Genomic DNA, 27,533 nt, shown 5'->3' on the forward strand with positions numbered 1-27,533 from the left:
ACTTAACCCCAATTGCCCTGACTTCCCCCTCCAAAAAAAAAAAAGTTACTTTTGGGTGGCTAGGTGGCGCAGTGAGTAAAGCACCAGCCCCGGAGTCAGGAGGACCCGAGTTCAGTTCTGGCCTCAAACACTTAACACCCCCACACAAAAAAAAACTAGCCATGTAAGCTTGGGCAAGTTACTTAACCCCAATTGCCCTCCAAAAAGCAAAAAAAAAAAAAAAGAGAGAGAAAGAAATGAGGAGCAGATGGACTTCATAATAGCCAGGAGAGACATATAAACTGATGCGGAGTAAGGAGAGCAGAACCAGAAGAACTTTGTACACAATTGCAGGCACAAGTATCTGTGACAACTAACTTTGATAGCCTGGGCTCCTCTTAGCAATGCAAGGTTATAAGACAACTCCAAAAGACTCATGATGGAAAAGGATATTTACATCCAGAGAAAAGAACTACAGAGTCTGAATGCAGAGTGAAGCAAACTACTTGCTCTCTCCTTTTTCTGTTTTGTTTCATTCCTTGTATCTCGTTGTTCACTCCATTGGTTATAATTCTTCTTTACAACTTGACTAATGTTTAATGTGAAGGTATTTGTAGAACCTATATTGGATTGCATGCTGCCACAGGGCAACAGAGGGGGAGAAAATTTGGAACTCAAGGGATTGTGGAACTGAATGTTGTAAACTAAAAGTAAATAAATAAACTTTAAAAAATAATATTATATATCAAATACTAGATCTATTACTAGAGTGTTCCAGGATGTGGTAATATAAAGGAAAACTTGAACCCATAACCAAAATTCAGCTTTGAATAAGTTTCCAAGACAAATACATCATCACTTGCTGCCCTTAGATGAACTGTATCACAGATGCTTTACCATCATGAACATCATTTATTCACCCCTCATCTCATAAGCACACACCTTAAACCCTCTTTACAAGCTGTTATTTTATATTACAACTATTCAACATATAAACTCACTGACCAGATGATACAGTATACCATAATGCCAAATATTTCATTTCTTACCAGGATAATGAAATTAGCAACACAACAGAATATCAAGGAACTGCTCACCTTTTTACGCCCATAAAGCAGCAGCTCTCTAAATCTCTCTGTCTCTTTTTCAAGACTATCAATCGTGGTTATCAAACTGTCAGTGAGAAATGAGAGCTGAGCTTCACCAGACTCCTCCTCCTCCACCTGCTCCACAGCCTCATTAGTAAAATCAATCAGGTTTGCCTCATTGGGTGACTTTCCAGGAAGCCACACTGTTTTGTGATCTCGTAGCAAGAGCTCTGCAATGTCTGTTCCCACAACAGTCTGTGGAGGTCGTGGGAGAAGAAAAGAGAACTATGAGATACTTCAAGAAACCAATGGTACTCAGCTAGACCAAAATGCCTGACTCACATCTGAGTGACATTAAGCAGTGAGAAACTCTCAATATCTAGAAGTGTAATAGGCATTTTATGAAAAGGAATGTAAGTAAAAAAAAATAACATAAAGTTAGCTAGGTGAAGAGTCCTTAAAGATCTAACTCAGATGAATTTAGGTAAAGACAGCATTAGTCCACGGCCATCGTCAGTCTAGAGCCAGCCAGAAACACCTACAAAATGAGAGGTTGAAATTATTTGCCTAAATTATTCATTTCTCCTCCCCAAGTTCCCTCCCCCACCCAGTCAAAGGAATTCCTCATTCTATAAGCATCATTCCTTAGACTCTTTTCACAAGTTGTTACTTTATGTTACAACTACTCAACATATAAACCAATGTTCAAGGGTTCAAAATTCTTTAAACACTTTTCAAAGTAAGAGCTAATAGAAAGATACATACCCCATTCTGTCTGCATAACAATACGATAAAATCCCAAAGAAGACTTGCAGATTCTTTATCAATTAGATTTTCATTCCGCAAACATTCTGTAGCTTTATTCTGCGCAAAATTTATAACGTCTACTTTATGGGTATCGTCTCTGAGAAAAAGAAACAACAATAAAAAGTCACTAAGTGCAACAGAAAGAATAGAACCTGAGAGGCCAGACTTAGTAATTTTTATTACAGAGAGGCACTATAAAAAACATTACTAACATACATACTTAGCAAGAGGTCCAGGGAAGGATCTCATCTCTTCCTGTTCAGAAGTATGTTGCAACATAGTCTAGACCAAAACACATAAGCAGACATCAGTCTCCTGTGTATATGAGGTGGAAATGCATATTTTGAATAAAGATGATAACCATTTTAAATAAAAATGTATTTCAATTAAATTGGAAATGCTGTCTATTCCTCCACATTTTGTTAGAAATCAAAGTAATACATTACTACTTTTAGAAACAATGTAAAACTGTGACAGAATTAAAAGTGGTATTATCATGTTCAGTAGAATGGTAAGGAAGAACAGTACAAGTCCCATCTGGCAACACCTCCCATATTTGTAAATACTTAAAACCAATATCTAATACCAAAGGCATTAAGAAGAATAGAAGACAAAACTCTAAAATTTGAAGATTCGGGAAAATATATTTTCTCTAGTTTCCTATTTCATAACAACAATTCATTGGTATATTTTCCCTACAATGTGCAGAGACCAAACTCTCAAGCATGTAGTTACCTCCATGCTGTGTATCTCAACCAAAGCTGGCTGTCCTTCAGAAGGTAAGTTTGGAAGCACTTTAATAAGATGGCCTCCAGGGCCAAATCTTGCACAGACATGAGGCACTGAAAACTTCTCAGGTGTAGTTGGTCTTGATGGAACTATGTTTTAAAGAAAAGAAAAAGAAAAACAGGTTTCATAAGCATTTATTTTAATGGTTTCTCAAGTGAATGAACACTTTATATTTCTAGAGGAAACATATAACTGAAGTTTGCATAAAGCATGATCATGGCCAAGTAAATTTCAAATACAATATGGGTAAATAGTTCTAAAACAAGATCTTATGTAATTAAAGTATTCAAATACATTCTCTCAAAAAATTTTAAAATGCTTCTTTTCTGAGCACAAAAAAAATTCACTCACGAAATAATAAAGGATATCTCATAAAAATTCTGTATAACTTTCTAAGTATTTTCCCTTGTCAGTCACTTTAAAATTCCATAATCTATAGATACCATCTCACATAATCCATTTTTTCATATGGTTAAAGAATCTAACTAAAATATAAAAAATCATTATTGCCTCAAATAATGAAATATGTTCTTCTGAATAAAATAATTGTAAAAATATTAAATAAGACAATGTGCCTGATATTATCTTACTATTTTGCTAACATTTTTCATAATAAACATCAGCTCCAAAGTGAAGTACTAGGAAAGCAAGGAGTTTGCCAGTGCTGGGTATTTAGAAATGCTACAGCTGCGAAGAAATATTAGAGTTGATACACTCAATTTTAAGTGATTTACCGAGTAAAGTACTCTTAACTAAAGTGAAAAGTACTCATTATTTGATAGTTATTTCCTTCTTTTGAGGAAAGCTTAGCTGGGATAAAATTAAATATTGCACCGAACATAGATTTTTTTAAGTTAAAAAATTCCAGACATTAATTCATCTATAAGTTTGGACAAAATAGCAAGGTAAGAATTTGGTAGAAGGGAGAGGTATACATAAAAGGAGTAATGCACTGGTCTAAAAGACAAAGTTTAGGACATACCTTGTTCCGAAGTTGACCATCCTGTTTCTGCAGGGTAGACATAATCTGTAAAACCCTGTGCACCACTGAAATTATTACCATAAACTCCATAGGAATAATCTCCATGAAGGGAGCCTGGTGGAGCTGGGCGTTCATATGAATTAGTAGTTACATCATTGTTTCTATAAACCTGGCTCTATTGGATATTTTGTTTATTTTAAAGAGAAGAGGAGAAAAGATGTCACAAAATTTGCAATTAACTATGTATTTATCATTTTTATAAGCAGTAGATACTTAGAAATGTTATAAATTATTGGAACTATAATAATAACTGTTCTTAACAAGATTGATATTGCTTCTGTGAGGTCCTTTAAAAAATATACATACTGGGGTGGGTAGGTGGCGCAGTGAATAGAGTATTGGCCCTGGAGTCAGGAGGACCTGAGTTCAAATTTGACCTCAGACACTTAACACAAAAACAGCTGTGTGACCTTAGGCAAGTCACTTAACCCCAGTTGCCCTCCAAAAAAAAAAAAAGCAAAAAAAAAAAAAACCCATATACACAAAGCAGTCCAAAAATCTTGCTCATAACAGTCAAGATTTATTCAACATTAGCTTATTTCAGACTGAAATTCTTTTAAAAGGAATTAAATTTGACAATTCATTATAACTTAATTACTTTATATATAGGGCTACATAGAAAGTAATGCCTAAAATTGGAAATATTAAACTTATCATGATGAGAAATAGGAATGTTGCAGCAAAAAAGACATCAAAGGTTCATTCAATGTTAAGCTACATCAGTGGGAACAAAATGTTATGTGCTAGGTTAAGGAGTAATGAAGTTGTCAAAACACACTTAATCCAAACTCACTTGATGAGAACGTGAGCTGAAGCTGCTGTGGCGGCTCTGTAAACTGTGGGTGCTACGGAGACTGTGGGCAGAATGTTCACTGTGGATACTACGCCTATCATCATCATAAGCATCTCTATGAGGTTCCGGTTCATCATCAAAACTCCCAGTAAAACGAGGGTCATACCTCCAGTGATCATCATATTTTTCAGGTCTAGAGGGAGCAATGAAGTAGAAAGTATATCACTTTGAAGTAACCCAAAGTAGATGTTGGAAATTAAAATAAGTGAGGGAGAAGGATCCTATTACAGAGAAAATACCAAAAGAAAGACCTAGTATATTTGAAATATACCAACATATTCAGAACAATCAATCAAGCAACAAGAATTTATTAAGAACCTATCTAACAGACACTATGCTAAATTTTGGGGACATAATGACATTAAATGAAGACAGTTCCATCCCCTTTTCTCACTTTTTCTGTCAAACCAGAAACAAAGTAGATACATATTGATTGGGGAATGACTAAACAACTCATGTTATGTGAATGTAATGAACGTATTCACAACATAAGAAACAAAGAATACGAGGACTTCAGAGAAACATGGTAAAACTTATAAGAACTGATGCAGAATGAAGAAAGAAAACAAAGACATGACTACAATACTGTGTAAAAAAAAAAAAGGCAACTGAATTCATTAAATGCAATGACCAATCTTGGTCCCAGAGAAGATGAAATGTAAATCCTTGCTTTCAGTAGAGGTGGGAGACTATGGGTAAGGAATGTTATATTTTCTGTCAGAGAGGGTGTGCTATATGTGCGCTGTCAGACACTGTCACTGTCAGTAACTGTAAATCAGTTTGGCTTAACTGCTCTTCTCTGTTACAAGGGAGGGTTCTATTGAGTATACTTGGAAATGATCGGCAAAATACAAAAACTATCAATAAAATATTTAAGTGTATAAAAGTTTTTAATCTAAGATAAAAAGAGAAATTATGTGACTATAATAGTATCCTGAAGACTACAATGAACATGCTGAGATACCCAAATACTCCAAAAACCTTTAAGGAAGCATATTTCTTCTATCTAAACTCAAGTTCTGAAACAAATCCCATCATGATAGCCTACTGAGGCTAGAAACACTATCAGGAATAACTGTTTATTTTCTTTCTTCAAATCAAGGTTATAACAGCAACCAAACATTATCTTAAATCCTTGAGACAAGTTTAGCTTTTAAACATACTGCAAAAACACTGGAACAAACAAAACAGATCACTTTTTCTTTCTTTAAAGATTGAATATAATGTTCTATTCCACTGACCTGTCACTATAAGGATATACTTCTTTCCTATAATGATCATGTTCAGTATCATACCAATATCTTCGGTCATAGCTCCTGGGGTCTCTAAACCTGAGATCATACTGATACCGTTCCCAGCGATTTGTATCTACAAGTACAAAATAAAGATTAGCACAGTAATTTAACAAGTTATTGATCTATCTATATCAGCTTACACTAATTAGCATAATTTCCATACATATTTGCTGTCAGCTTTTATTTTTTTCTATTTGCTTGCCACAACCCATAGAGCTTTGCAAGATTTAGATAGAAAATGTAACAAAGAAAAGGGTTTATCAACTTTCCTAATTCAGAAATCATAGGCAAAGAACTAAAGACTTTCAGGAGTGCAATTTTCCTTACTGTAGCCAGTTGAAAGCAAGTGCCTCAGAAGAGAAACGCAGATTTGGGAAATGAACAGGGTTTAAGAACAAGGTGTCTGAGAACAGGTATTGGAATTCTGGTTGATAGCAAAAGATAGGAATGATAGGCTCTTGTGTACCTAACAAGGGAAGAAAAAGGTATTTACCTCAAGTCTTATAGATCTAATGAGAGAGGTTTTAAAATCAAAAGAGAGAAAGAGAACTGCCTTTATCCATCCACCAGAGGATAACATAGTAGCTACAATGCAGAAAGAATAACAACAAATAGTAAGGATGCCAAAAATTCATAGGAGAAAATGCTTAACCTGAAAGGAGTTAACAGCCATGTATATGGCCTCAAATGTCTACATACAAATGAGCACAGGGGCAACAAATCAAGGTGAACTAGAGATACTAGTTCAGAAGAGAGACAGATTTGACATTGTTGTGGTTTGGTGGGATGGGGTTGATGACTAGAATATGGTTCTTTAAGGATATACTTCATTCAAAAGGATTAGAATAAGTAAACAAAAAGGTGGGACAAAGTGGTCAGGATAGACATTTATTAAGCACCTACTATGTGCTGGGCATTTTATAATTATTCTCTCATTTAACCCTCACATCAAATGGGAGGTATTTTTATTCCCATTTTACAGTTGAAGAAACTGAGCCAAACAAACATGAAGTGACTTGCCCAGTGCCACCCAGCTAGAAAGCACACGAGATCAAATTTGAATTTGAGTTGTCCTGACTCCAGGCCCAGTGAGCTATCCACTCTACCACCAGCTGCCCCTCCTATAGAACAGCATTGCATATTAAAAAGATCTACTCATGTAAAATAAATACAGGTGGGGAAATGATACACCCTCCTGACTGGATCTCTAACTCCTATCCTGAAACTGTACTAGTTTGAGGGAGCCTAGTTAACTTCCTGCCAAGCTGCTATATATATATATATATACACCACCAACCTCTACCAAGTCTTGCTCTAGTAAAAGCAATACCTACCTCTGCTTCTAAAAAGGGTTCAGAAGTCATCCATGTTCATCATTACATTACCCCATGGCTCCACTCATAGTCCTAGTGCCTTCGACTACTCCCCTGTATGTTGTTTTTCCTTATTAGAATATAAGTTCCTTGAAGGTATGGACATTATCTCTTTTGTATTTGTATAACCCCAATGCTTAGCACAGTGCCTGGCCCGTAAATGCTTAATAGATGCCTTTTCAATCAATCTTGTTATTCTCATCAACAAGATGGAGAAAACATGGGCTACAAGATAGTACAGTTAGGTACATTCAAAACTGTTTGAATATATTTGGGTTCCAATAAATGATTAATGTCAACTTGGAAAGAAGCTTCTACTGGAATGACTTAGAGATCTATGCTCGGCACTGTGCTCTTTAACATTTCTGCCAGTGACTTAGATAAGGGCACAGATGGCATGCTTAACAAAATCTCAGATGATGACACAAGCCTAAGAAGGACAGTTAATGTAATGGATGACAGAGTCAAGATCTAAAGTAATTTAAAGGGGTTGGGGGGAAAATAAGCATTTATATAGAGCCTACTATGTGGCAGGTACTGTACTAAGCACTTTACTTATATTATCTCATTTGAACAACCCTGTGAGGTAGATTTCCCAAACAGTAAGGAAGTTTGGGTCAAATCTAATAAAATTAAACTTAACACTGAGAAATACAAAGTCTTAAACTTGCACTTTAAAAATTAATATTACAAACTTAAAATAAGGAAGCCAAAGCTAAACAACCACTAGTGTGGAAAAAGGTCTAGGAATTTTAGTGGTCAGCAAGTAGAATATGAATCAGAAGTGATATGGCAGCCAAAAAAGCTAATTCTCTATTTATTTGACTGGGTCTGGAATTTCACAAATATGGGAATACCTAATAAGGAACTTTCTCTACCAAATGACGATCAGTGCCTTCAGTGAAATTTCTAGTCTTAGAGAGTCACCCTGGGGTAATAAGACCAGTCAGCATATGGCAAAGGTGGGACTTGAACCCAGGTCTTTCTGACTCCAATACTAGTTCTTTATCTACTACAGGGACTCTCACTCAAATTCTACCTTGGGCTGCATTAAAAAAGGCAAAGTATCTAGGACTCTGGAAGCGACATCCTTCACCCTACTACATCCTGGTCTGATCATTTCTGGAGTATTGTGTGTAATTGTGCGCACATCTTAGGAAAGACATTGATAAGTGCAGTGTATCCAAAAGACTGCACTTAAGATGGAGAAAGGCGTTGAGGTCATGCCACATGAGGATCAGTTGGAAGAACTGGGAATGTTTAGTTTAAAAAAAAGATTTAGGAAGGACATAATAAACGTCTAAGTATTTCAAAAGATGTCATGAGGAAGAAAAATTAGATTTGTTCTGCTTGCCCTCAGAGAAGGTGACTAAGAAAAACAGATGAAAAGGTACATAAGGAGAGATATCAGCTCGATAGCAGTAAAAACTTTCTAACAATTAAAGCTGCCTGAAAGTGGAATGGGATGCCTAGGAAATTTGTCAAAGACAAATTTTTTTTGCAGAGTTTATTCTTGTTCCGATATGGATTGAACTAGGTTGAACTATTTTAAACAGGTTGAATTACTGTGAAATCTTTTCCAACCCTGAAATTCACTGATTCATAGTGGGGCTTTTTTTGGAGAGGACAAGGCTGGGCAATTGGGATTAAGTGACTTGCCTAAGGTCACACAGCTAGTAAGTTACGTATCTGATCCTGGATTTGAACTCAGGTCCTCCTGACTCCAGGGCTAGTGCTCTATTCATTGTGCCACAGAGTCACCCCTGACAATGTGTTTTTTTTGTTTTTGTTTTGTTTTGCCTTTTTGGAGGGCAACTGGGGTTAAGTAAGTTGCCCAAGGTTACATGGCTGGTTTTGTGTGGGTGTGGGTGTGGGTGTGGGTGTTAAGTGTCTGAGGCTGGAACCGAACTTGGGTTCTCCTGACTCTGGGGCCGGCGCTTTACTCACTTTTTTTTTTAACGCATATATATGTATTTTCCCCTATAAAACTATACAAAATTCTTATTTTAATCCCCCCCCAAAAAATGAATCCACTCCAGATTGTGTCTACAGAGTTTGCTAACAGTAAAATACACTAATAATAATAAAGGACCTCTGGGAATCACAGGAAATCCAACTAGACCTGAATACACTATAGGAGCAATCAAATCTCTACTTATGAGAGGCATAGTTAAGCACCGTATTAGCATTTCCTAGTGTCTTTAACAGGAACACTATGACAACAGATGAACAATTAGGTCTGTGAAAGCAGACTTAGGAGTCCAGAATGTTTACAACATGCATGTACATGTATATTAGTACATGTGCATGTGTGTGTGCGTGTGTATATGTGTGTGTGTATAAATTTCTTCCATTTTCAGGAGAGGAAACAGGCTTAGCTTGCTCATGGTTATATAACCATTATTTATTACAACAAGGATTTGAACCCAAGTCTTTTCGTCATATGTAACTACTTTCTTCATTTACAAATGTGATTATTTTAAGTTAACTTTCCTATTAAATCAAATGTCAAAGAGGAGGATATAACAAACTGGAACGTTCCAAACAAAATCATACCATTAGTATTGTTTAGTAATTTCTTGGGATATTATCTATATTTGGACAATAACTATTCTTCTCTCTGCAAAAAGCATCTGCTAAAGACTATGATAATTTCTAAATGTACCTCCATAATCATACTGGCCAGGGTAATAATTTGCATAGTAATCACTCTGACTGCTCCATCCACCTTTAGAAGCATAATATCCTTCAGGATACCCCTGTCTGAAAAACATCAAATATAGTATTGTTAGTTTTTTCTTAAAGCATGACAAGATATCAGTTAAGGCAAAATGTGCTCAAATCAACAAGAGAGTAATTATAGCTATTTAAAATGTTTATTAAGAAGTATGGGACAGGAATGCTGATGCAAATTTACCAAATACCTGATACATTACTGATTCAACTTCTTCCCAGGTCAAGAATTGTCATGTAACAACCATTTAATGTGAAAAGAATGGTCTTTACCTGTTCTATATAAACAAAGCAAAGACAAACTCTAAGCAGAGTCCTTGCTACCAATCCCAGTAAGAGAAAAAAAGCAACTGGGCTATTAAGATCAATTTTCATTATTAAAGATGCCTACTCTTGCTCAAAGTTAATCATATTTTCAGAGTTTTATCATACTGTTTGCCTTACATCTGTGTAAGAGTTATAACTGTGTTTTACCTTAAAGCAGCTAGTTATATAAATCCAAACCTGCAAAAACAGCTAAGACAATAATTTATATCACAAAATAAATCTTGTTTTTCCAAAGATTTTACAACAGTTTTCCTTTAAACTGTAATCTCCCCTGTTGTATTTCTTATAGGACTTAGTTTGTATAGATTTACATAGACCTCTTTAGGACTCAATGTAACCTACTATATAAAAGTGAGTGCTGTGGTACATGCAAATACATATATTGCAATTAATGTCTAATATAAACTGGAATATAGGAATTCTGCTATGAATGAACAGTTTCATTTAAATTAGATCAAATCACCTAATCTTTATTAGATGTACACTCACAACCCAAGGTAGTGGCTGATTTTGATGCTTGAGTTATAATGGACCTAGAATGTCTCCCAAGCTAATATTGGACAGTAATTGTGACATACTTGGTGTGTGTGTTTATTTTAAAGGGGTGGGGTAAGGGCAGCATTGAGAGTCACTCTAAAGAGCTGTCTTCTAAGCTATCACTTAGAAGAGGAAGAGGGAAGCAAATCATAGTTAAAGTTACAAAAAGCATTCTCAGCTTCTCTCACCTTTTCTTTGGCTAGACTCTTTTTTTCAGTATCATTGCCATCTTTAGCTTCTTGTAATGAACATCTATGATAATCTGCAGACTGGTAAGCAGAGAGAAAACTGGAAAGGCTAGAAGGACCTTACTTGCCTAAACTTCCTTGTCTCTCCGATCTCTAAGGAATTCAAGAAACAAGTGCTCATTTGCTTAAAATTTCAGCACCTGAAATTAACCAATGCTTTCTACATGGTAAGGTAGAAATCTATAGAATCTAGAGTATTGAATAGTATCTGAACATTTAAAGCTTTGCAAAAAGGCTTTTTTTTTTTAAAGGGGAGAATATAATTTTCATTGTGCTTTATAAAAAACAACTGCCTTTAAAAATATCTATGTATCTTACAATTAACAGATGCACAAGGCAGCCAAATGGACAGAGGTAAGGAAAGGAGAAAGTTTTCTCTTCAGAAAAAAATTTTAAAAGATTTACTATGAAATACATAATTCTGCTAAAATAATGAATATTAATGTAATTACTTCATTAATGAAGTTTCTCAGCCTCACAGAGAACTTTTATAACCAGAAAGCAAAACATAGATTTAAACATTTTCTGTAATAATATCTACATGAGGCCAAATGATGCTTCTATTCTTACACTAAGCAGTCAGAAGTACAGGATTTGACAATGCAAGACAATTTAACATATAGTTGACAGTATCCATGTACTCTCACTAATTTTTTCTCTCTGACCGCAAATTATAGTAGAAATGAAATAGGAAGGAAAATTGTTCTCCATTTCAAAAGAAATCTGCTCTCTGCAATGCAAAACCACTTTCATGGATTTTGTAAACTCCAAGTTGAAAGAAATGTGATAAATCATGTAATCCAACCCCCTAATTTTACAGAGGAAATATCTGGTGTAAAATCTTATTCCAGTGAAAATATAACAGAGATAGTTGTAAACAGAAACACAATAAAATGTAACAGAATAATAAGACAGGTCCTCATTTCAGATTCTATAAGCCTATTCTGATCTCTTGTTATATGTAATGGGTAGATGGCAGGGTCTGATCAGCTACTTACTGGCCAAAATCTTAATGTCTAATATTTAAGTAAGTTATCCATAACCAATAGTACCTTGGTTCAGAAAAGCAAAGGAGGACTGGCCGGGAAACAGGCTAAATGTATGTGTTAAATCGTCAGAAAGAAAAAAGCCAAAACAAAAAGGAGCTACAGCAAAGGAAACAAAAGATTCCTCTATCAAGGACATAATTTTTAAAGGAAAGAATTTAAGGAGAAAGGTTCCAGCACATATGGTAGGGGGTTTAGAATAGAATTCATGGATGCTATTTTTCCTATGCAAAGTCACAGAATTTATACATACATATAAACACACATGTACACATATATGTACAATTACATAATAGGATTTTTGTACTTTCATCCTGTTTCAAAGTATGCAAATTAACATTTCATTGTAAATTGTAACCTTTTTTCATAACAGATATATATATATATATGTATATATATATATATAACTAGTGTCAACATCATTAGTCTATAAAGAGCTACAATACCGATGTCATCTCAGCAATCAACTCAAAAAGAATAAAGGTAAATCCTTGTCCTCAAGAGGGAAATGGATTACCATAGTTACTAAAGTCATAGCCATTTTGAGGAGGAATGGATGTAGGGCTTTTTCTGTGTTTAATATATCCCGTCTTCCACCCCCACCACCACACATAAAGGGCTGAAGTTTTCAGTACCAACTAAACTTGCTCCTGAGACTTGTTCAGGAGCCCTAGGTGACCAGCTTTGCCAAAAATAAAAAGAAGAGTATTTAAGCACTACTTTACTTTCTTCCATCACTTTTCCAAGACTTCAGAGCCTCCTCGATTATAGGGGAAATTATATGCTGGGTCTGTCTGCACCAGTAAGCAGCAGCAGAAGCAATTTCCTTAGTATTTCTCTGAAATGGGGGAAACCAAATAGAGGACAGAGGAAGGGGAGTGTAGAGATCAGAGAGTATACACAGACTTCACCGGTCCTGTCCAGGAGCCTGCTCTACCATAGTTCACAACTTAGAATATGAGGTTAAATTACACTAAAATTGGCCCTACAATTTTTAGTGACTTTTAAATGAACAGTTAAACATTGTTCTTAGCACATTAAAATCAAGTACGAGTTAATCCTACAATTTACTTTGAATATTTATAGCAAATTTACATTTGCTGATTTATGACATTTAGACTAGTTGCTTAATGTACATAGTAGGCATTGTCCAAATCACTAAATGAGCACCATTTAAAAACAATATACTAAACTAGAAAAATTAAATTATAGTTCCATACCTGGAAGACGGTCGATCTGAGCAGTGACTAGCTCTGGAACTTGGACGCTCTGGCTCAGCATATCTATAGTTTTCAGCATAAACAGCACTTTTATCATAATGTCTATAACGAGGGTCATATGGGGCATAGGCATCCTCCTAGAAAAGAAGAAGTCTTACAACTTACAAACTTAGAAACATCATTAAATAAATAAATTAATATAGTTTGAATAAAAACTTTTCCCTAAACAGTATAAGTGAATTTGGCATTTTGAACAACCACCAAAAAAAGTGATATTCATGAAAATATCTAGCAATAGAACTTTCTCTAATAACACCAACAATTGCTCCATGTTCACTAAATATATAAATCTTATTCAAAGACTGCCAACAAAGTAACAGACAACACCAATTCTACCTGTGGCTAACCCTGGCATGGAACCATTAGGCCTCTTTCTCTCAACTATAAAATTCTAAGATTCAATGATTCTAATTATCAGTCACCTCTATTTCACTGACACTCTTCTAGCAATTAAGCAAAAAACACAATTTACCTGGATAATCTTGAACTTAACTAAAAGTTTTGAGAGCTGGTTATAATGTTATTCTGTTCTTAGATGGCTTCTTGAAGGCAGGTCAAAGAATCTCAAAGTTCTCTATAAGTAAATCTATTAAGTGTTATAACTCAAAGACTGAGATTCTGAGGCAAGAAAGAAATAAAATGATTCGAAGTAAATTTCAGAAGACTTGTATTAGAAAGTTGGGCTATGAAGACTATTCACTCAAAAATGCCAAAATCTTCTTCCCTACATCAAATCCTTTCTTCCTACATAATCAGCCATACATAGTTGTGGAAAGTATACTGGACCATGAATTGAGAAACCTGCATTTGTATTCCTGTCTTGACACCAACTAGCTGTGTGACTTCATCTCTTTTGAGCTGAGTTTCCTCATTTGTAAAAGGGAGGGTGGGGGAAGGAATAAAAGGTGCTGGTAAGGAGAAAGATCTTGAACTAGATGATCTCTAAGGTTACAGAGCTAAAGTTCTATGATTCTAGGTTTACTTTTTTCATTAGGCAAATAAGTTAATTTTTGTGTCTGAACTGAAGGATTTTTCAAAATCTTCCGTACAAATATCACTTCATCCTCCACTGAAGGCTAGCTTTAGCACCTCCACAGAAGAAGCTCACATATGACTCAAGATTCTTGAAGGTTACACTGAGAAGGCAAGCCCCATTGGCCTATAAAGGCCTCACGGGCCCCAGGCAATTGTTGTCTAAGGAAAAACCCATCCAAGTTCAAAGAAACTTAGCACCATAGCTTTAGCCACCAGGTGAGAAATGTTTTTGACCTTTACAAGTCATCAAGACCATCTACTAAATGTAGAAGACACACCATCTGCATCTGTGGAGAGAACCCACACATGATGAAATCATAGATCTTTGAGGCACTTAAATAATATTAATAAATGTAGTAGCAGCAGGTTTTCCCTTACCTGTTAGTTTTAATTAATATTAAAGTTTATACTCTCATCATTTTTCTTGGCTATGATTCCATTAGTTTAATAAAGTATTTTTCCTAAAGACTTCTACCCTGATGATGTTAAAATGATTCAAAAATCATTTCTAAAGTTTCTTACACTGGTCTTTATAGTAAAAATCAGAGCAAAGCTTCACAAATCTATACACTGATTATCATCTAATTCAATACAACATATATCTTGGTCATGGACTCAAATACCAAAACAAAAACTACAAACAGTAAGATAGTTATAAATATAGGATGGCAAAAAGCGCTGACACTTACCGGGTAATAAAGGGAAGCTGTTCTAGGATCTGAAGGATAGGGTGGTGGGTACTGAGGCTGGTAGGCCTCATAAAGATGCCTGTAATAGTAATAAGCTGACAGGTTCTGAGTTGGACCAAAAGCATTCTGAGCAGTCTGTGATGGTGGCCACTGCTGCTCCTGCTGACCAGCTGGCTGGCCAGAGTGAGCTGAGGTTGCTGGAACACTAGATGACTTTGAGAGCTGCTGCTGCTCCACGTTACCCTGGCTTGGTACCTGGGCTGAATTTCCTGATGGTAACAAATCAGGCTGATTTCCCGAGTTTGAAACCTCAGATGCTGTCTTGGGCACCTGAGCAGTCAATGACCCTTGCTGCTGAGGAGGTAAGGCCTCTGGCAGGGATTTATCAAGAGCAATCTGGTGCTGTACATCTTTTGTTACCTGTTGGTAGAAATGTTCTTTATCATGCAATTCAGGCCCAGGCTGACTTTTATGATTAGAGATGGCTTGTTGAGAAAAGGCTGGACCACTAGAATGTGATGTATTATGTGCTCCCACAGAATTGTCTGTACTGTGACTTTCCAAAGTCCGGTTCAATGTAAAATCAAGTGCTCCAGAGGTTTCTTCCTGATAATTGGTGAGATTTGCTTTATTAGCATGGGATATTAGGGTGCTGTTCACTGGTGGAACTAACATTACACCGGTGTTTCCAGTAGGGAGATTAGTGCCCGGAGAAGCAGACAAATTAACCACTGGTTTAACAGCAAATTCAGAAGGAAAACTTTCTGAATTCTGATTTTTTTGACATTCTGGAACCAAGTTAAGTGGCATCTGATGAGATGGTGGTTGAACTAGTAAGTTGGGAGATTGATTAGAAACCATTTCAGAAGTGGTACCCAGACCTTGTGAAAAATTAGTATGGGAATGATTGGTAGGTAATGGTGAATTAACAGGAGATGCAGTTTGAGTCCCAGACGAGGGAATGCTTTCCCCAGGTACACCAGTACACAGAGGCTGACTACTTGGGGTAGACTTGTCCCCCGCTGCAGGATCTTTGCAAGAACGATTATTTTCATTATGACTTAATTGATTAGACAAGGAAACAGAAAAATTTACAGGCTGGGTCAAATTATAGCTCTGATTAGGCTGGGCAATCAAGATTGGTTGATTCTGTAAAGATTCAGTGGGTGGTGAGGACAATAAACTCGCATAACCAGAACTTGCCTGAGACTGAAGGGCCTCCTCTTCTCCCATTTTGGGAGGGTTCTCAAGATTTTCAGAGGACACACTGCCATCCTGAGGGGTATGTATAGGAATAGAGCCTGGTTTACATGGCTGCAGACTGGATAATCCCTCATCTGGAGGTTGAATAATTTCAGGAGCCTGTGCCTTAGCAGGTACATAAAGTGCAGGAGCAGCTGGTGCAAGGAGGACATTTCCCCCAAAGTTAGGTAGTTCATTCTGTGCCCACAAAGTAGTTGCAGGGCTCTCACACTTTTTAGTAGTACCCTGAACCCTTGAGGGTCGTTTTTCAGATGCCATGGGCACATTTTCCAAAATTGTTCCCCCGCCATGGGGAAGCACATTAACAGCTTCATCAGTTGTTGTAAGAGGCAAAGGATGTGTATGGGGGGTAAAGAATGTTTCCATGTTGTCTGGAGGCTGTTCCAGATTACCTGGTGAAGCAGCTGGTACCATAACATTTGGCTTACTATTGTTCTGCTTGGAATGGTTCTCTCTCAGCTCACCTACCATGTTTGCTCGGTCTGCCTCAACAGGTTTTACCCCAACTCCATGGGACCTTACAGGTTCAAAAGAACTATTTGCACTTGTCTGAAATATTCCCGTAGGTTTAGGAGGGCTTGGAGTTGGAGGCTGGGAGAGATTGCTATGATAACTTTTATTTATATTATCATTTGTCTCTCCTACTAAAGGAGAAGAATCAATCTGCTTAAAGAAACTATCTGAAGTCTCTTCATTAGGCTTCCCAACTTCTTGCTGAATAAATGTGCCCACTGATTCTTGGAGTCTTGTTGAGCTAGAAACACTCCTATGACTTACGCTACTATAGCTGGAGGATACACTATCAGATCGGACTGGATGAGGTACTGAATCAGGTGCCTCTAGATTTGGTCCTCCTTCAGCATAACTTACAATACTGTGCTTTGAAACTGATTGTCCCGGGAGTGGGCCATATCTGAACTGATCATTTGGAGAGGAAGGATTCAAATTCAGGGGTTCACTTGGTGGAACTTCTTGATTCTGAATGCACTCTAAGTTCTCAACATTTTCATATTGTGAGCCAATGGCACCACAAGTTTTAACAGTACAAGCCTTGTCATCATTAACATATATGTCACAGTTTTTAGTGGTTTGTTTATCATGTTGGTTACTTGCAGACTGAGAAAAGTATTGCTGGGCCTCTATTCCCTGTTGAGTAGTCTCATTAGCTGAACCTTTAGGAACTGATGCCTGAAATGGAACACTTGTTCCAACCTGCATAGGATGAGGAAGGTGATGGCCTCCATGTTCAGAATTTGGTGGAAAGCCATCAAAGTCAGACTTAACAGTAGGGTCTCCTTTTTCTGATGAAATATTTTCCTCATTTTCTGCCTCTTCCCCTTTGAAAAACATCGGGATAGTTCCTGAATTCATTTCTGGGAGTACATGACTGGTTACAGCCTCAGTTCTAAATTGTGGTTGGTTTTCTAAGCTATTTCCCTGAGCAATGGGATTAACTGGAGTAGGGTCTGGTAATTGCTGTTTACTCACTCCTAGATTCTGTCTAAAATCCTGACTGGGCCAACTACTATTAACTCCTGGATTTTGCCTAAACATATTTTCAGGCTGAAAGTTATTTGCTGTGTGGTTGCTACTCTGAGAAGAGACTATCTCATTCCTTTCACTGCCGACCAAGTGTCCTGATGTAGAAACTAATGGAATATGTTGCTGATATCCAGGAACTTGATGCATATTTGCTTGAGGAAGAAAATGAGAACTACCAGAAGCGAGAGGAACTGCATTCTGAGAAGGTGGTTCAATGTATGGTGAGTAATTCTGAACTAAAGACTGTGGACTTCCTTGAACTGGTCTCCACTGAACTGGGGTTTGCTGATGAGGCTGAGGAAAAAATGACGCTGTAGTTGGTGCCGGAGTGCCACCATTTGGATCTTGCTGACTCAGCGGCCTACAAGGTGGAGGCACACCACTCGGAATATGTCCCCCAAAAGAATTTTCAAGTCCTGCTCCAGGATTATAATGTGAAGGAACAGATGAAGCCTGCATTCCAGATTCTGCAGTTGGATGAATTTCTGCACTACTATTCATAACATGTCCAGGCGGCACAGCAGGAGCCAATACATTTGTAAAAGAGTCAGTATTTACTCCAGGTTGTGATACAGGCCCGGACAAAGATGTATAAAGTCCTTGTGAATTATCCCCTGCATGGGTATGAGGTACATGCATACCTGGTGGCTGAGAAAACATTGGTGGGGAAGGACCCTGCATAACAAGTGAGTTGCCTTTGGACGGATTGCCTAATGCTGTTCCTTGTGGAGTCTGTCTGCCAAATGCAAAAGGATCTGTTACAGGTTGCACTGGGCCAGCTACAGCAGTCCCTGGTACATTAGCCCGCCTGCTATATGGGCTGTTAGACCAATACAAATTACGAGGACCTCCTACTGGAGGTGGTCCACCTGTTCCAGAAGGAACAGTCTGGGGTGGTGGCTGCATCATTCACTTCTTGCCAAGTCAGTCTTGCAAAGTCAGATGCTTTTTGCCCAAAGAAGCTGAAGACAGGTTCTCCTTAAACTAGAAAAAGAAATTTTAAAGAAATACAAAATGTTATAAAGAAATACAAAAAGTTAAAATGACTAATGTATATTCAAAGAACACTTTATGAAAAAGTTCTTAAAAAGGTTTTAACTCATTTATGGACTTAGTAATACAACCCTGCTAGTAACAAAGTTTTTTACACTTGCTTTATCATTATACCCACACTACCTTCACTAAAATGACAATCTATTTGACTTGTTTAACAATAGGATAAGGACCACCAAAACTAAAGCACATCACATGTGTAGCATTTTTCTATTTTTAAGAATGATTTTTAAAAGAAAAAGAAATATAAACCAGAACTCTCCATCATCTTTACAAACAAAAGGAAATGAGGTAAATTTAATGTTTTCACCTAAAAGGTCCTTTATACCATAAAGTGTCTTATTCTTTTAATAATAGCTTTTTAACAGTTAACATTTACACTTTGCATATCGCTTTACAAATATTATCTCATTTTAACCTCATGACAACCCTAGGAAGGAAGTACTATTATTATCATCATTTTACAAATAAGAAAATAGAGCAAGACTAAGGTTAATTAAATTGCCCATGGTCACACAACTACTAAGTGTCTGGGGCACAATTTGAACTCAAGTATTTCTGAAACCAAGTCCAATACACTGTACCACCAGCATAAGTGGATAGTTGATGGTTCTAAATCTACCCACTAACAAAACAAGCTTTATCTTGACAGCCAAAATAACTGTAGGCAACACTGCTTAAAAGCCGAAAACTAAACATAATTTTAATGTAGCATCTAAATATCAACCTAAAGTCCCAATTTGCAAATTTCCTAAAGAAAATAAAAGAGGGGGGAGAGAAAGTCCATATAATATGCAACATATTAAATTCTAAATGAAAACAATCTATCATTTTAGGCAACTGTTCACCTATATAATAGTTGCATACTTAGCTCAGTCTCTATTTTCTATTTATTAATATTTTTGTTTCTTAAAAAATAGTTTATCTAATAAAATAAACAGAGGTAGTTTAGTGAAAACCCCGTAAGGAAAAATATTATGAAAATCCTCAAACGTAATAATTATTATTATATAACTTTGACCTTCACAATGTGTCACATATACTATTTATAGGCCATGTACTTACTCTACTTTCCCAAATACTGATTCTGATAAATCCTCTACTCTTTTTATACAGTTCATTTCCCCCCGATGCTTAATATCGAGTCTAGCACATAGTAAGAGCTTAACAAATGCCTGTTGAGTGACTTATTTCAAGCTAAGCTAGAATCATATCAAAGCAAATACTCGGCTTTATATTGCTTGATGGTAGAACAAATACTCTCGGATTTGTGAAATGATAGCTTAGAATTCCACTCAACTCACACAAACTATAGCCTCATGACTTAATATCGTAATATTTCAATTAATGAAGATGCATTGCACAAACAAAATATATTGTCAGAAATTTTTGTCAATCACTTAGCATTTACTAAGGGCCTCCTATGTGCCAGGCACTGCGCTAAATGCTAGGAATACAAGGAAAGATGGAAGACAATCATGTTCTCAAGATGCTTATAGTCTAATTTGTTTCTAGAAGTAAATATAACAGAGGGGGCAGAGGAAATGTGTTCCAGGACAAAGATTCCCTCACTACCCCTGTCATTTCAAAACTCTATTCCTGTGGCACAGAAGCTAGGGCTTCATCCCACTTTCTCTATTTTGTTAAAAGGAGCTTTGTCCCCAGAGATTTATTAATCCAGGTTAACAATGTGGTATAGAGGAAACAGCACCATATTGAAAGTTAAAGACCTGCATTCTATCCCTGTTTCTACCTTAGACCTTCATTTCACTTCTCTAGGGAGAATAAGGAAGTAGACAAGGGGTCTGTCTAAGTCTATAAATCTAAAGATGATTCCAGTGAAGCTCAGATCCTAAGGTCAGAACCCGAACTGTTGACTTACAAGACAAATCTTAGCTGAATTTCATTATAAGGTTTTTAAGTTTTCACAGAAATCTTTCCCTAATTAAAAAAAAAAAGTCAGGGATCTTCCAAATCTTACAGGGTATGCTAGTTTAGAAATATTTTATAAAGTAAAAGAGAAAATTACTTGCCCACAAAAGTTTTTCCTGCCCTCAACAGCATTTTTTTTTAACACTATGACAGGTGACAATACTCAACTTTACCCCAAACCACCCCCAATTTGAACATTCTATGCCTCTACTAAACATTCCTTCCTCTTTTAAACAGTAAAACAATGCACACAGGCATTTATTACTAGTAAGTATGGCACTTTAGGAAATTTTACATTGAGTGAAATTATTATACAACTTTAACTCAACTTAACTTTATAAAGACAAAAAGACTTTCAAAGAAACCAACTTATCTTCTCATAGCTAAATTATTCATAAGCTGATCTCTTCAATTAAGCTGAATTGTGCTATGTTAAATACCCTCGTACACACCATTTTCTGCACAAATACCTTGCTTTCACCAAGACTAAGCATTCATTAAATAGGTGCTTTTAAAAGTGTTTGAGCCTATAAGAAGCACTTAAATACAAGGTCAACGAAACCCCTACACTCTTATTGTCTATCTATATATGTTAATGTGACAACTCTCTTTAAATAACTGGCACTAGAGAAGAATGGCAGATACATGGAAACCACCCACTAAATTCTACCAAATACACTTGGCCAGAAAGAAATCAATCTACCTAAGTATGAAAAACTCAAAAGATCTTCTATTTCTTCGAAAGATTTTTACATAGTCAGGGACTAACTTACAAACCACCATATTTTAAAGACTTTTCAGTGGAATTTACAGAAATGCTGTTTGTAACAGAAAGCATTGCTGAAGTGATTCAGCCAGTAAGAAAAGAGGCAAAGCACTGCTTTGCCCTCTGACCTGACTTGCTTTGCAATATGACATTGCCCTCATTATCAAAGATGGAACAATAAAAAAATAGAAAAAATAGTGCACAATGTCAAGATAAAGTTGAAATGTACAAAAATAATTCTGAAATAACAACCACACACCAAATGACTGTGAGTTGATTTACTTGCTATCCACCAGTATCCCAAGATAAGAAATGTCCTTCTTCCTAACACCCAGGGTCATAAATGTTTAAAACGAAAAGTCAACTAGCAACACACATCCAATCTAACAAGCAGTTTAAAATTTAAAAGTATAATGCTGTACTAATGCTGATCTCAAAACACCTTCTAACAAAGTGCTTAGACACAAAGTTTCTACTGTAGATGTTTTCAGAAAAAGAGATAACTGAAATTCCTCTTACAATAAACTTGTTAAAAATACAGCTCAAATTTCCCCTGTAGGAATATACTGGCTACCTCTGAAATGAAAAAAACATATCCAAGAGTAAATGTCAAAATAAAACCATACCTAAAGAAAACCCTTTCTCAATCAGTAAAGGGACAAAACATTCATCTACTGAGGCCCCTCAGAGCAGAGACCAAAGAGACTAGAAATCAGAATGCTGTAGTTTCTCCTAATAAAAGGTTTCAGGTTTCTTCTAAGAAGTGTCTGAATCTTTTTTTTAAGCGATTTACCCTACACAGAAGATTGTCAAAAAGACTCCAAGAGATCTCTAGAAAGTTTAACCACTTGTCCAAGACCCTTCAGATATTGTCAATTTAGCCTGTAGCTAAAAGAACAGTCCAAATTCCTTTAATTTCAACTCAGCTCTGGGATGTTTTTATGACCTGTGGCCCACATGCAACCAGTCATGACACTACATCTACTGGATGTGAAAAATCTCCAGCAGCTCAAACTCCATCAGGAGGTCTGAAAAGTACAAACTGTAAGGTAAGTAAGCAAAGTCATGCTAAGATGTATTATACTAAAATTCCAAAACCTAGTTTTATCTTCAGCAGCACATCCTCCATGAAGTGGGCTGATAATGGAGCCCCTGCTATTCAAGTATTAATCCTCAATAACCATACCAAAATAAAGGTCCTAAAGGACTCAAAAGAAAATCACTGATTCCTATCAAAAGAACGCCACTCAGTTCCAAGCCCTATGCAAAGGAGGTGGGACAGTGGTAGGGAAGCAATACAGGATCTGCATGACATGTTTCCCCAACTCCTCATTTCTGAAAGCATCTCCCCCTTGCTATTATTGACTCACACCCACCCCCCATTTTTCTTCCTGAAATACTCCTCTCCCTAGAGCTGTAATATGTTCCCTACCTCAGCCTGGTGAATTTTCCAACTAGCTGCTTCTATAGTACTATCCTTACCCAAAATACCTTCCCCTAATTGCTACATCCTAAAGGAAATTTCCTTTGGATCAACAAAACATTTCAATTCAATTTCACATTTCTTTTTTTTTTTTTTTGCCTTTTGGAGGGCAATTGGGGTTAAGTACCTTGCCCAAGGTTATACAGCTAGTTTTGTGTGTGTGTGTGTGTGTGGGTATTAAGTGTCTGAGGCCAGAACCGAACTCAGGTCCTCCTGACTCGGGCCAGTGCTTTACTCACTGCGCCAGCTAGCCACCCCAAATTTCACAATTCCAAGTCCAGAAAGGCACTAAGGCAGTAAGCTTCCAAAAAAAAAAAGCCCTGGACTAGAATTTAGGACACCTGAGTTCTAGTGTAGATCTGCTCTAGCTCTGTGACTGTAAGTCATTTCAATTCTAATTCTCTGACCTGGCTGTCAAATATGAAAATAAATGTCCAAAGAGTCACAGGGGTTATGCAACTGCTGTTAACTCTGAGAAATACCACAAAGCTCACAGAGGTAATACCTCAGCTCTGGGTTACTGTTAATCCTCAAAAATAAAATAAGTCATTTCAGTTCAAATTCCTTGACCTGGCATTCAAGACTCTCCATAACTGGGTACCACCTTACTCTTCAGCCCTACTGTATGCTGCTCACTGTAAGCAAATGGCTTTCTAACCAAACTGACAGAATCTCCCCTAAAACACAGATTTCTCAAGCTTATATGCAGTTGTTCTATTCCTTATATGTGCTCCCTGCCTCAGCCTAGTGATTTTCTATTCATCCTTTAAAGGCTTTCCCGGTGTCCTAATCAATTGCCTCTCTATTTAGTCTTTACTCAGCACTGTTCTGTAACTGTTCATTGTTTATTACCTTATCTGTGCCTGTACTATACACTATAAGGGCCGGATCCAGGTTTGAACTTTTTATCTTACCTAGCAACTTAGTACAATGTTATGTACACAACAGGCTCTTCATAGGACCATAGGATTTAGAGTTGTAAGAGATTTTAAGGGTCATTAAATGTAATCCACTCATTTCGGAAAAGAGGAAACCATAAGCCCAGAGCTCCCAAGGGCACACAGTAATAACTGGCAGGGCCAGTATATCAGCCCAGGTCTTTTGACTCTAAATCCCCAAAACTCCTTCTGTGGGTCTCAGCTTTCTTATCTTAAAAAAAAGGGGATAACACTTGTAGCTCTTCCTGTGGACTTTTTTGGGTGAGGCTTGGTTTTCACTCTAAGAAAAAATAAGGAAGGAAAGGGGAGAATAAACCATAATAAAAGCTAATAGTAATTAGAAACATTGGAGACAACATAGTGTAGGGAATTTAAATTAGTGCTGGACTTTAGGAGACCTGAGTCCTGCTTCTGATGCTCATGTACTGTGTCCAATCACACAGTCACCACCCTAGTTACAGGCCCTCATCATCTCTCACCTGACTATTGCAATAGCCTTCTAATTGGCCTCCCTGTTCCAATCCAGCCTCTACTCAGCTGCCAAAAGTGATTTTCCTAAAGCAAATGTATGACTATGTCATACATACCTTCTACTCAATAAATTCCAGTGGCTCCCTTACCTTTGAATCAAATTTAAAGTCCTTGGTTTGGCACTCATACCACTTTACGACCTGGTTCCTTCCTACATGTCCAGTCTTAAATTTTTCTGATCTCCTTTCTATGGTCCACTTGCACTGGCCTATTTACATTCCTTGGAACAGGACTCTGTCTCCTGACTCTGTGCTTTGTACTGGCCATTTCCCATTTCTTCTGCCTCTGCTTCTTAGTTTTCCTGGCTTCCTTCAAGACTCAGTTTTAAACCCCACCTTTGGCAGGAGGCCTTACCTGATCCCCCACAGTGCTACTTACTTCCTTCTGAGACAACATTCCATTTACTTTATTTCTATCTTGTATGTACATAATTATTTGTCTGTCCTCTCCCTTATTAAAATGTGAGCTCCTTGAGGTAAGAGACCTTGTTTTTGCCTTTATTTGTAATCGCAGTGCTTTAGCACAGTGTTGGACACCAAGTGAGTGCTTAACTCTTGTTAATAAATGCTGACTGACCACTAGCAAGTCTCTTCACTATTGTTTCCTTCTCTCTAAAATGGAGAAACTACTCTAGTACTACCTACTTCAAAGGGTTGTGAGGAAAGCACTTTGTTGTGTTATTGGCACTGAGAACTGTGAAAACTGTACAAGGAAAAAACATACAAGAAACAAGAGTTATTGAAAGAGAGTAATACTGCAAGAAGAGTAGCATGGGAGTCAAAAGATCTGCATTCTAAACACAGTTCTGTCACTATGGGCAAGTCACTTGCTCTCTCAAGACCTCAGTTCCTCCGTCCCAGTAAAATAAGAATTGGACTAAATTATCTTTGTAGTATTGCAGAATTTGCAAGTTGGAAGGGACCTTACAGATCCCCTATTCCAACCTCCTTCTTTTATAAATATGGAAACTGAGGCCCTGAGAAAGTACCTTACAGAGAGTATGCACTTATAAATGTTTAATGGAACAAGAACTGACTCAAGAAATACACAGGCAGTAAGAGTACCAGGATTCCCACAAATGTCCTTCTGACTCCAAGATCCAAGGGTCTTTCAATTGCATGAAGCTGCTTCTCTGAAGAAGCAACTCATCTGGGGTCCCAGGCTAATTGGGTGCTGGAAAAGGTCTGGAATCCAAATGTCCTGGCTGCTGGCCCCCACCTCGCCCCCCTGCCACCACCACTGCAAGAAGGCTGTTTGGGGGGGGGTTAGAGGGGCGGGGGAAGAGAACAAGGAACACCAAGGGCAGGCATGGGAGGGTTTCCTAAGGGCCTCCCGGTTCTGGGTTTAGAATCCTGGAATGCCAATGCAGGAATGCTCCCTAGGAATCACAGGATGTCGAGCTGGAAGGACTCTTGAAGATCATCCAGTTCCAACTCTCTCAGGTTACAGACAGAGAAACTGAGGTTCGGAGAGCGGAGGAAACTTGCGCAGTCACAGGGTGGATTAACACTGAAGCCACTTAGACAGAATCAGACCTCCTGACTCCAAACCCACTTGAGGGTCCCCTCAGCTCGGCTCTTCCCAAGTCCGGAAGGCTCCCCGGAGGCGGCGGCGCCTGCAGGCTCAGAAGGAAGTGCTTAAAAGAGTGGAGACGCCCGATGCTCGTGGCGCGTCCCCTCTCCGGGCCGGGGGTGCCCAGTCAGCTCCGGCCCCCACCCTCCACCCCCTGCTTACCTGACAGAGCCCCGGTCAGGCCGGGCTCCCCCGACCCACAAGCCCGCCGCGGGGAGGCCGCTGCGGCCCCACCGCCGTTCCCCGAGCGTTCGCCCGCCCGCTCCTCTCAGCAGCCGCGAGGGAAGGCAGCGGCACTGGCGGTAGTGGCGACAGAGGCTCCGACTCCCCCCAGCGCAGACCCCACAGCAACTGCAGCCATCTTGGCACATCCGGCTCCGGTTGCCTCGGCCGCCGCCGCCGCCGCCGCCGCCGACGTGTCCGACCCTTACGTCACGGCGTGACCCCGCTTCGTCCCGCCCCCAACGCTGGCGTCCTAGCCTTCGCGGAAGTGGAGGGTGGTTTCTTGCCGGGGGCAAAACTATCCAAGTTCTCTCTGCAGAGTGAGGTTCGCGGAGGAGCAAGATTCCTTACCCACAGGTCAATGTGAAAAAACTATCTTGAAAGCTGGTTCCCGTCCCCTTCGCCAGGAAGGCTCGGCTATTTCCGTCAATTACAAAGAGAACCGAAGCTGGGGAAGGTTTTGAGTGCGCGTGCGCTATAGTTCGGGTTTTTCCCGTCGAAACCCTAGAACTTCTTAGGAGACGGTGGCCGAATTTTTGACACATGCGCAGAACATCCAACGTCCTACTCAATAACAATCGAAGGTTTCGGAAACCCAGACTCTTCTTAGACAAGCCTGTTGTCAGTTGCGTTCCTATTCCCTGTGTTCACAAGTTCAAATCCCACTTTAGGCAAATTAGTTTATATTCATTGGATCTTACACCTGGAGCTGTAAGAGACCTCGGAAACCATCTACTCCAAACCCTTATTTTACACTTGAGGAAACTGAGGAATTTAAGGGCTTTGCCCAATGTCACAGAAGAGGGCAGAGGCAGCATTTGAACCCAAGTCTTTTGACTCCAAATGCAATGCCTCTTTTGCCTCTAGGATGAGGTCAAGGACGGAGAGGAATAGTCAACAGATGAAAGGCTATCAAAATAAAATCTGTTCTTGACTTTTGTCAAAACGTCACAGTGACGCCTTCTGTCAGCTTTTGCTTTATTATGTTGGATTTAAGAGTTAATGAAGCCATGTGACCTCGATCTAGTCCCTTAATCTCTCTAGGCCACTGTAACCTCATCTGTAAAATGAGGGGGTTGGATTAGATGACCTCAGAGGTGTAATGGTCTA

At 38.2% G+C, this 27,533-nt stretch overlaps 1 protein-coding gene across 5 annotated transcripts in view; it reads right to left on the reverse strand.

Moving 5' to 3' along the window:
* The window catches only part of SEC16A (SEC16 homolog A, endoplasmic reticulum export factor), a 50,494-nt gene extending 23,569 nt beyond the window's left edge, over positions 1-26,925 (reverse strand). For 4 of the 5 annotated variants that reach the window (XM_069069203.1, XM_069069201.1, XM_069069204.1 and 1 more), the window contains exons 1-11: positions 26,364-26,493; positions 15,122-18,910; positions 13,338-13,474; positions 9,892-9,989; positions 5,800-5,926; positions 4,499-4,691; positions 3,646-3,820; positions 2,610-2,752; positions 2,095-2,156; positions 1,833-1,971; positions 1,077-1,322 (exon numbers count right to left, since the gene is read on the reverse strand). In XM_069069203.1, the coding sequence (XP_068925304.1) occupies positions 1,077-1,322; positions 1,833-1,971; positions 2,095-2,156; positions 2,610-2,752; positions 3,646-3,820; positions 4,499-4,691; positions 5,800-5,926; positions 9,892-9,989; positions 13,338-13,474; positions 15,122-18,835 (5,034 nt within the window). In that variant the 5' untranslated portion in view covers positions 18,836-18,910; positions 26,364-26,493. Of the gene's footprint in view, positions 1-1,076; positions 1,323-1,832; positions 1,972-2,094; positions 2,157-2,609; positions 2,753-3,645; positions 3,821-4,498; positions 4,692-5,799; positions 5,927-9,891; positions 9,990-13,337; positions 13,475-15,121; positions 18,911-26,363; positions 26,494-26,774 lie in introns of those variants that run through there. The other variant, XM_069069202.1, reaches the window with a different exon arrangement.
* Positions 26,926-27,533: the final 608 nt, after the last annotated feature.

The sequence above is a fragment of the Petaurus breviceps genome, unplaced genomic scaffold (assembly GCF_028583685.1).
Source record: "Petaurus breviceps papuanus isolate PSGF00001 unplaced genomic scaffold, PetGlider_PUasm1.0 90779, whole genome shotgun sequence".
NCBI classification, from domain to species: domain Eukaryota; kingdom Metazoa; phylum Chordata; class Mammalia; order Diprotodontia; family Petauridae; genus Petaurus; species Petaurus breviceps.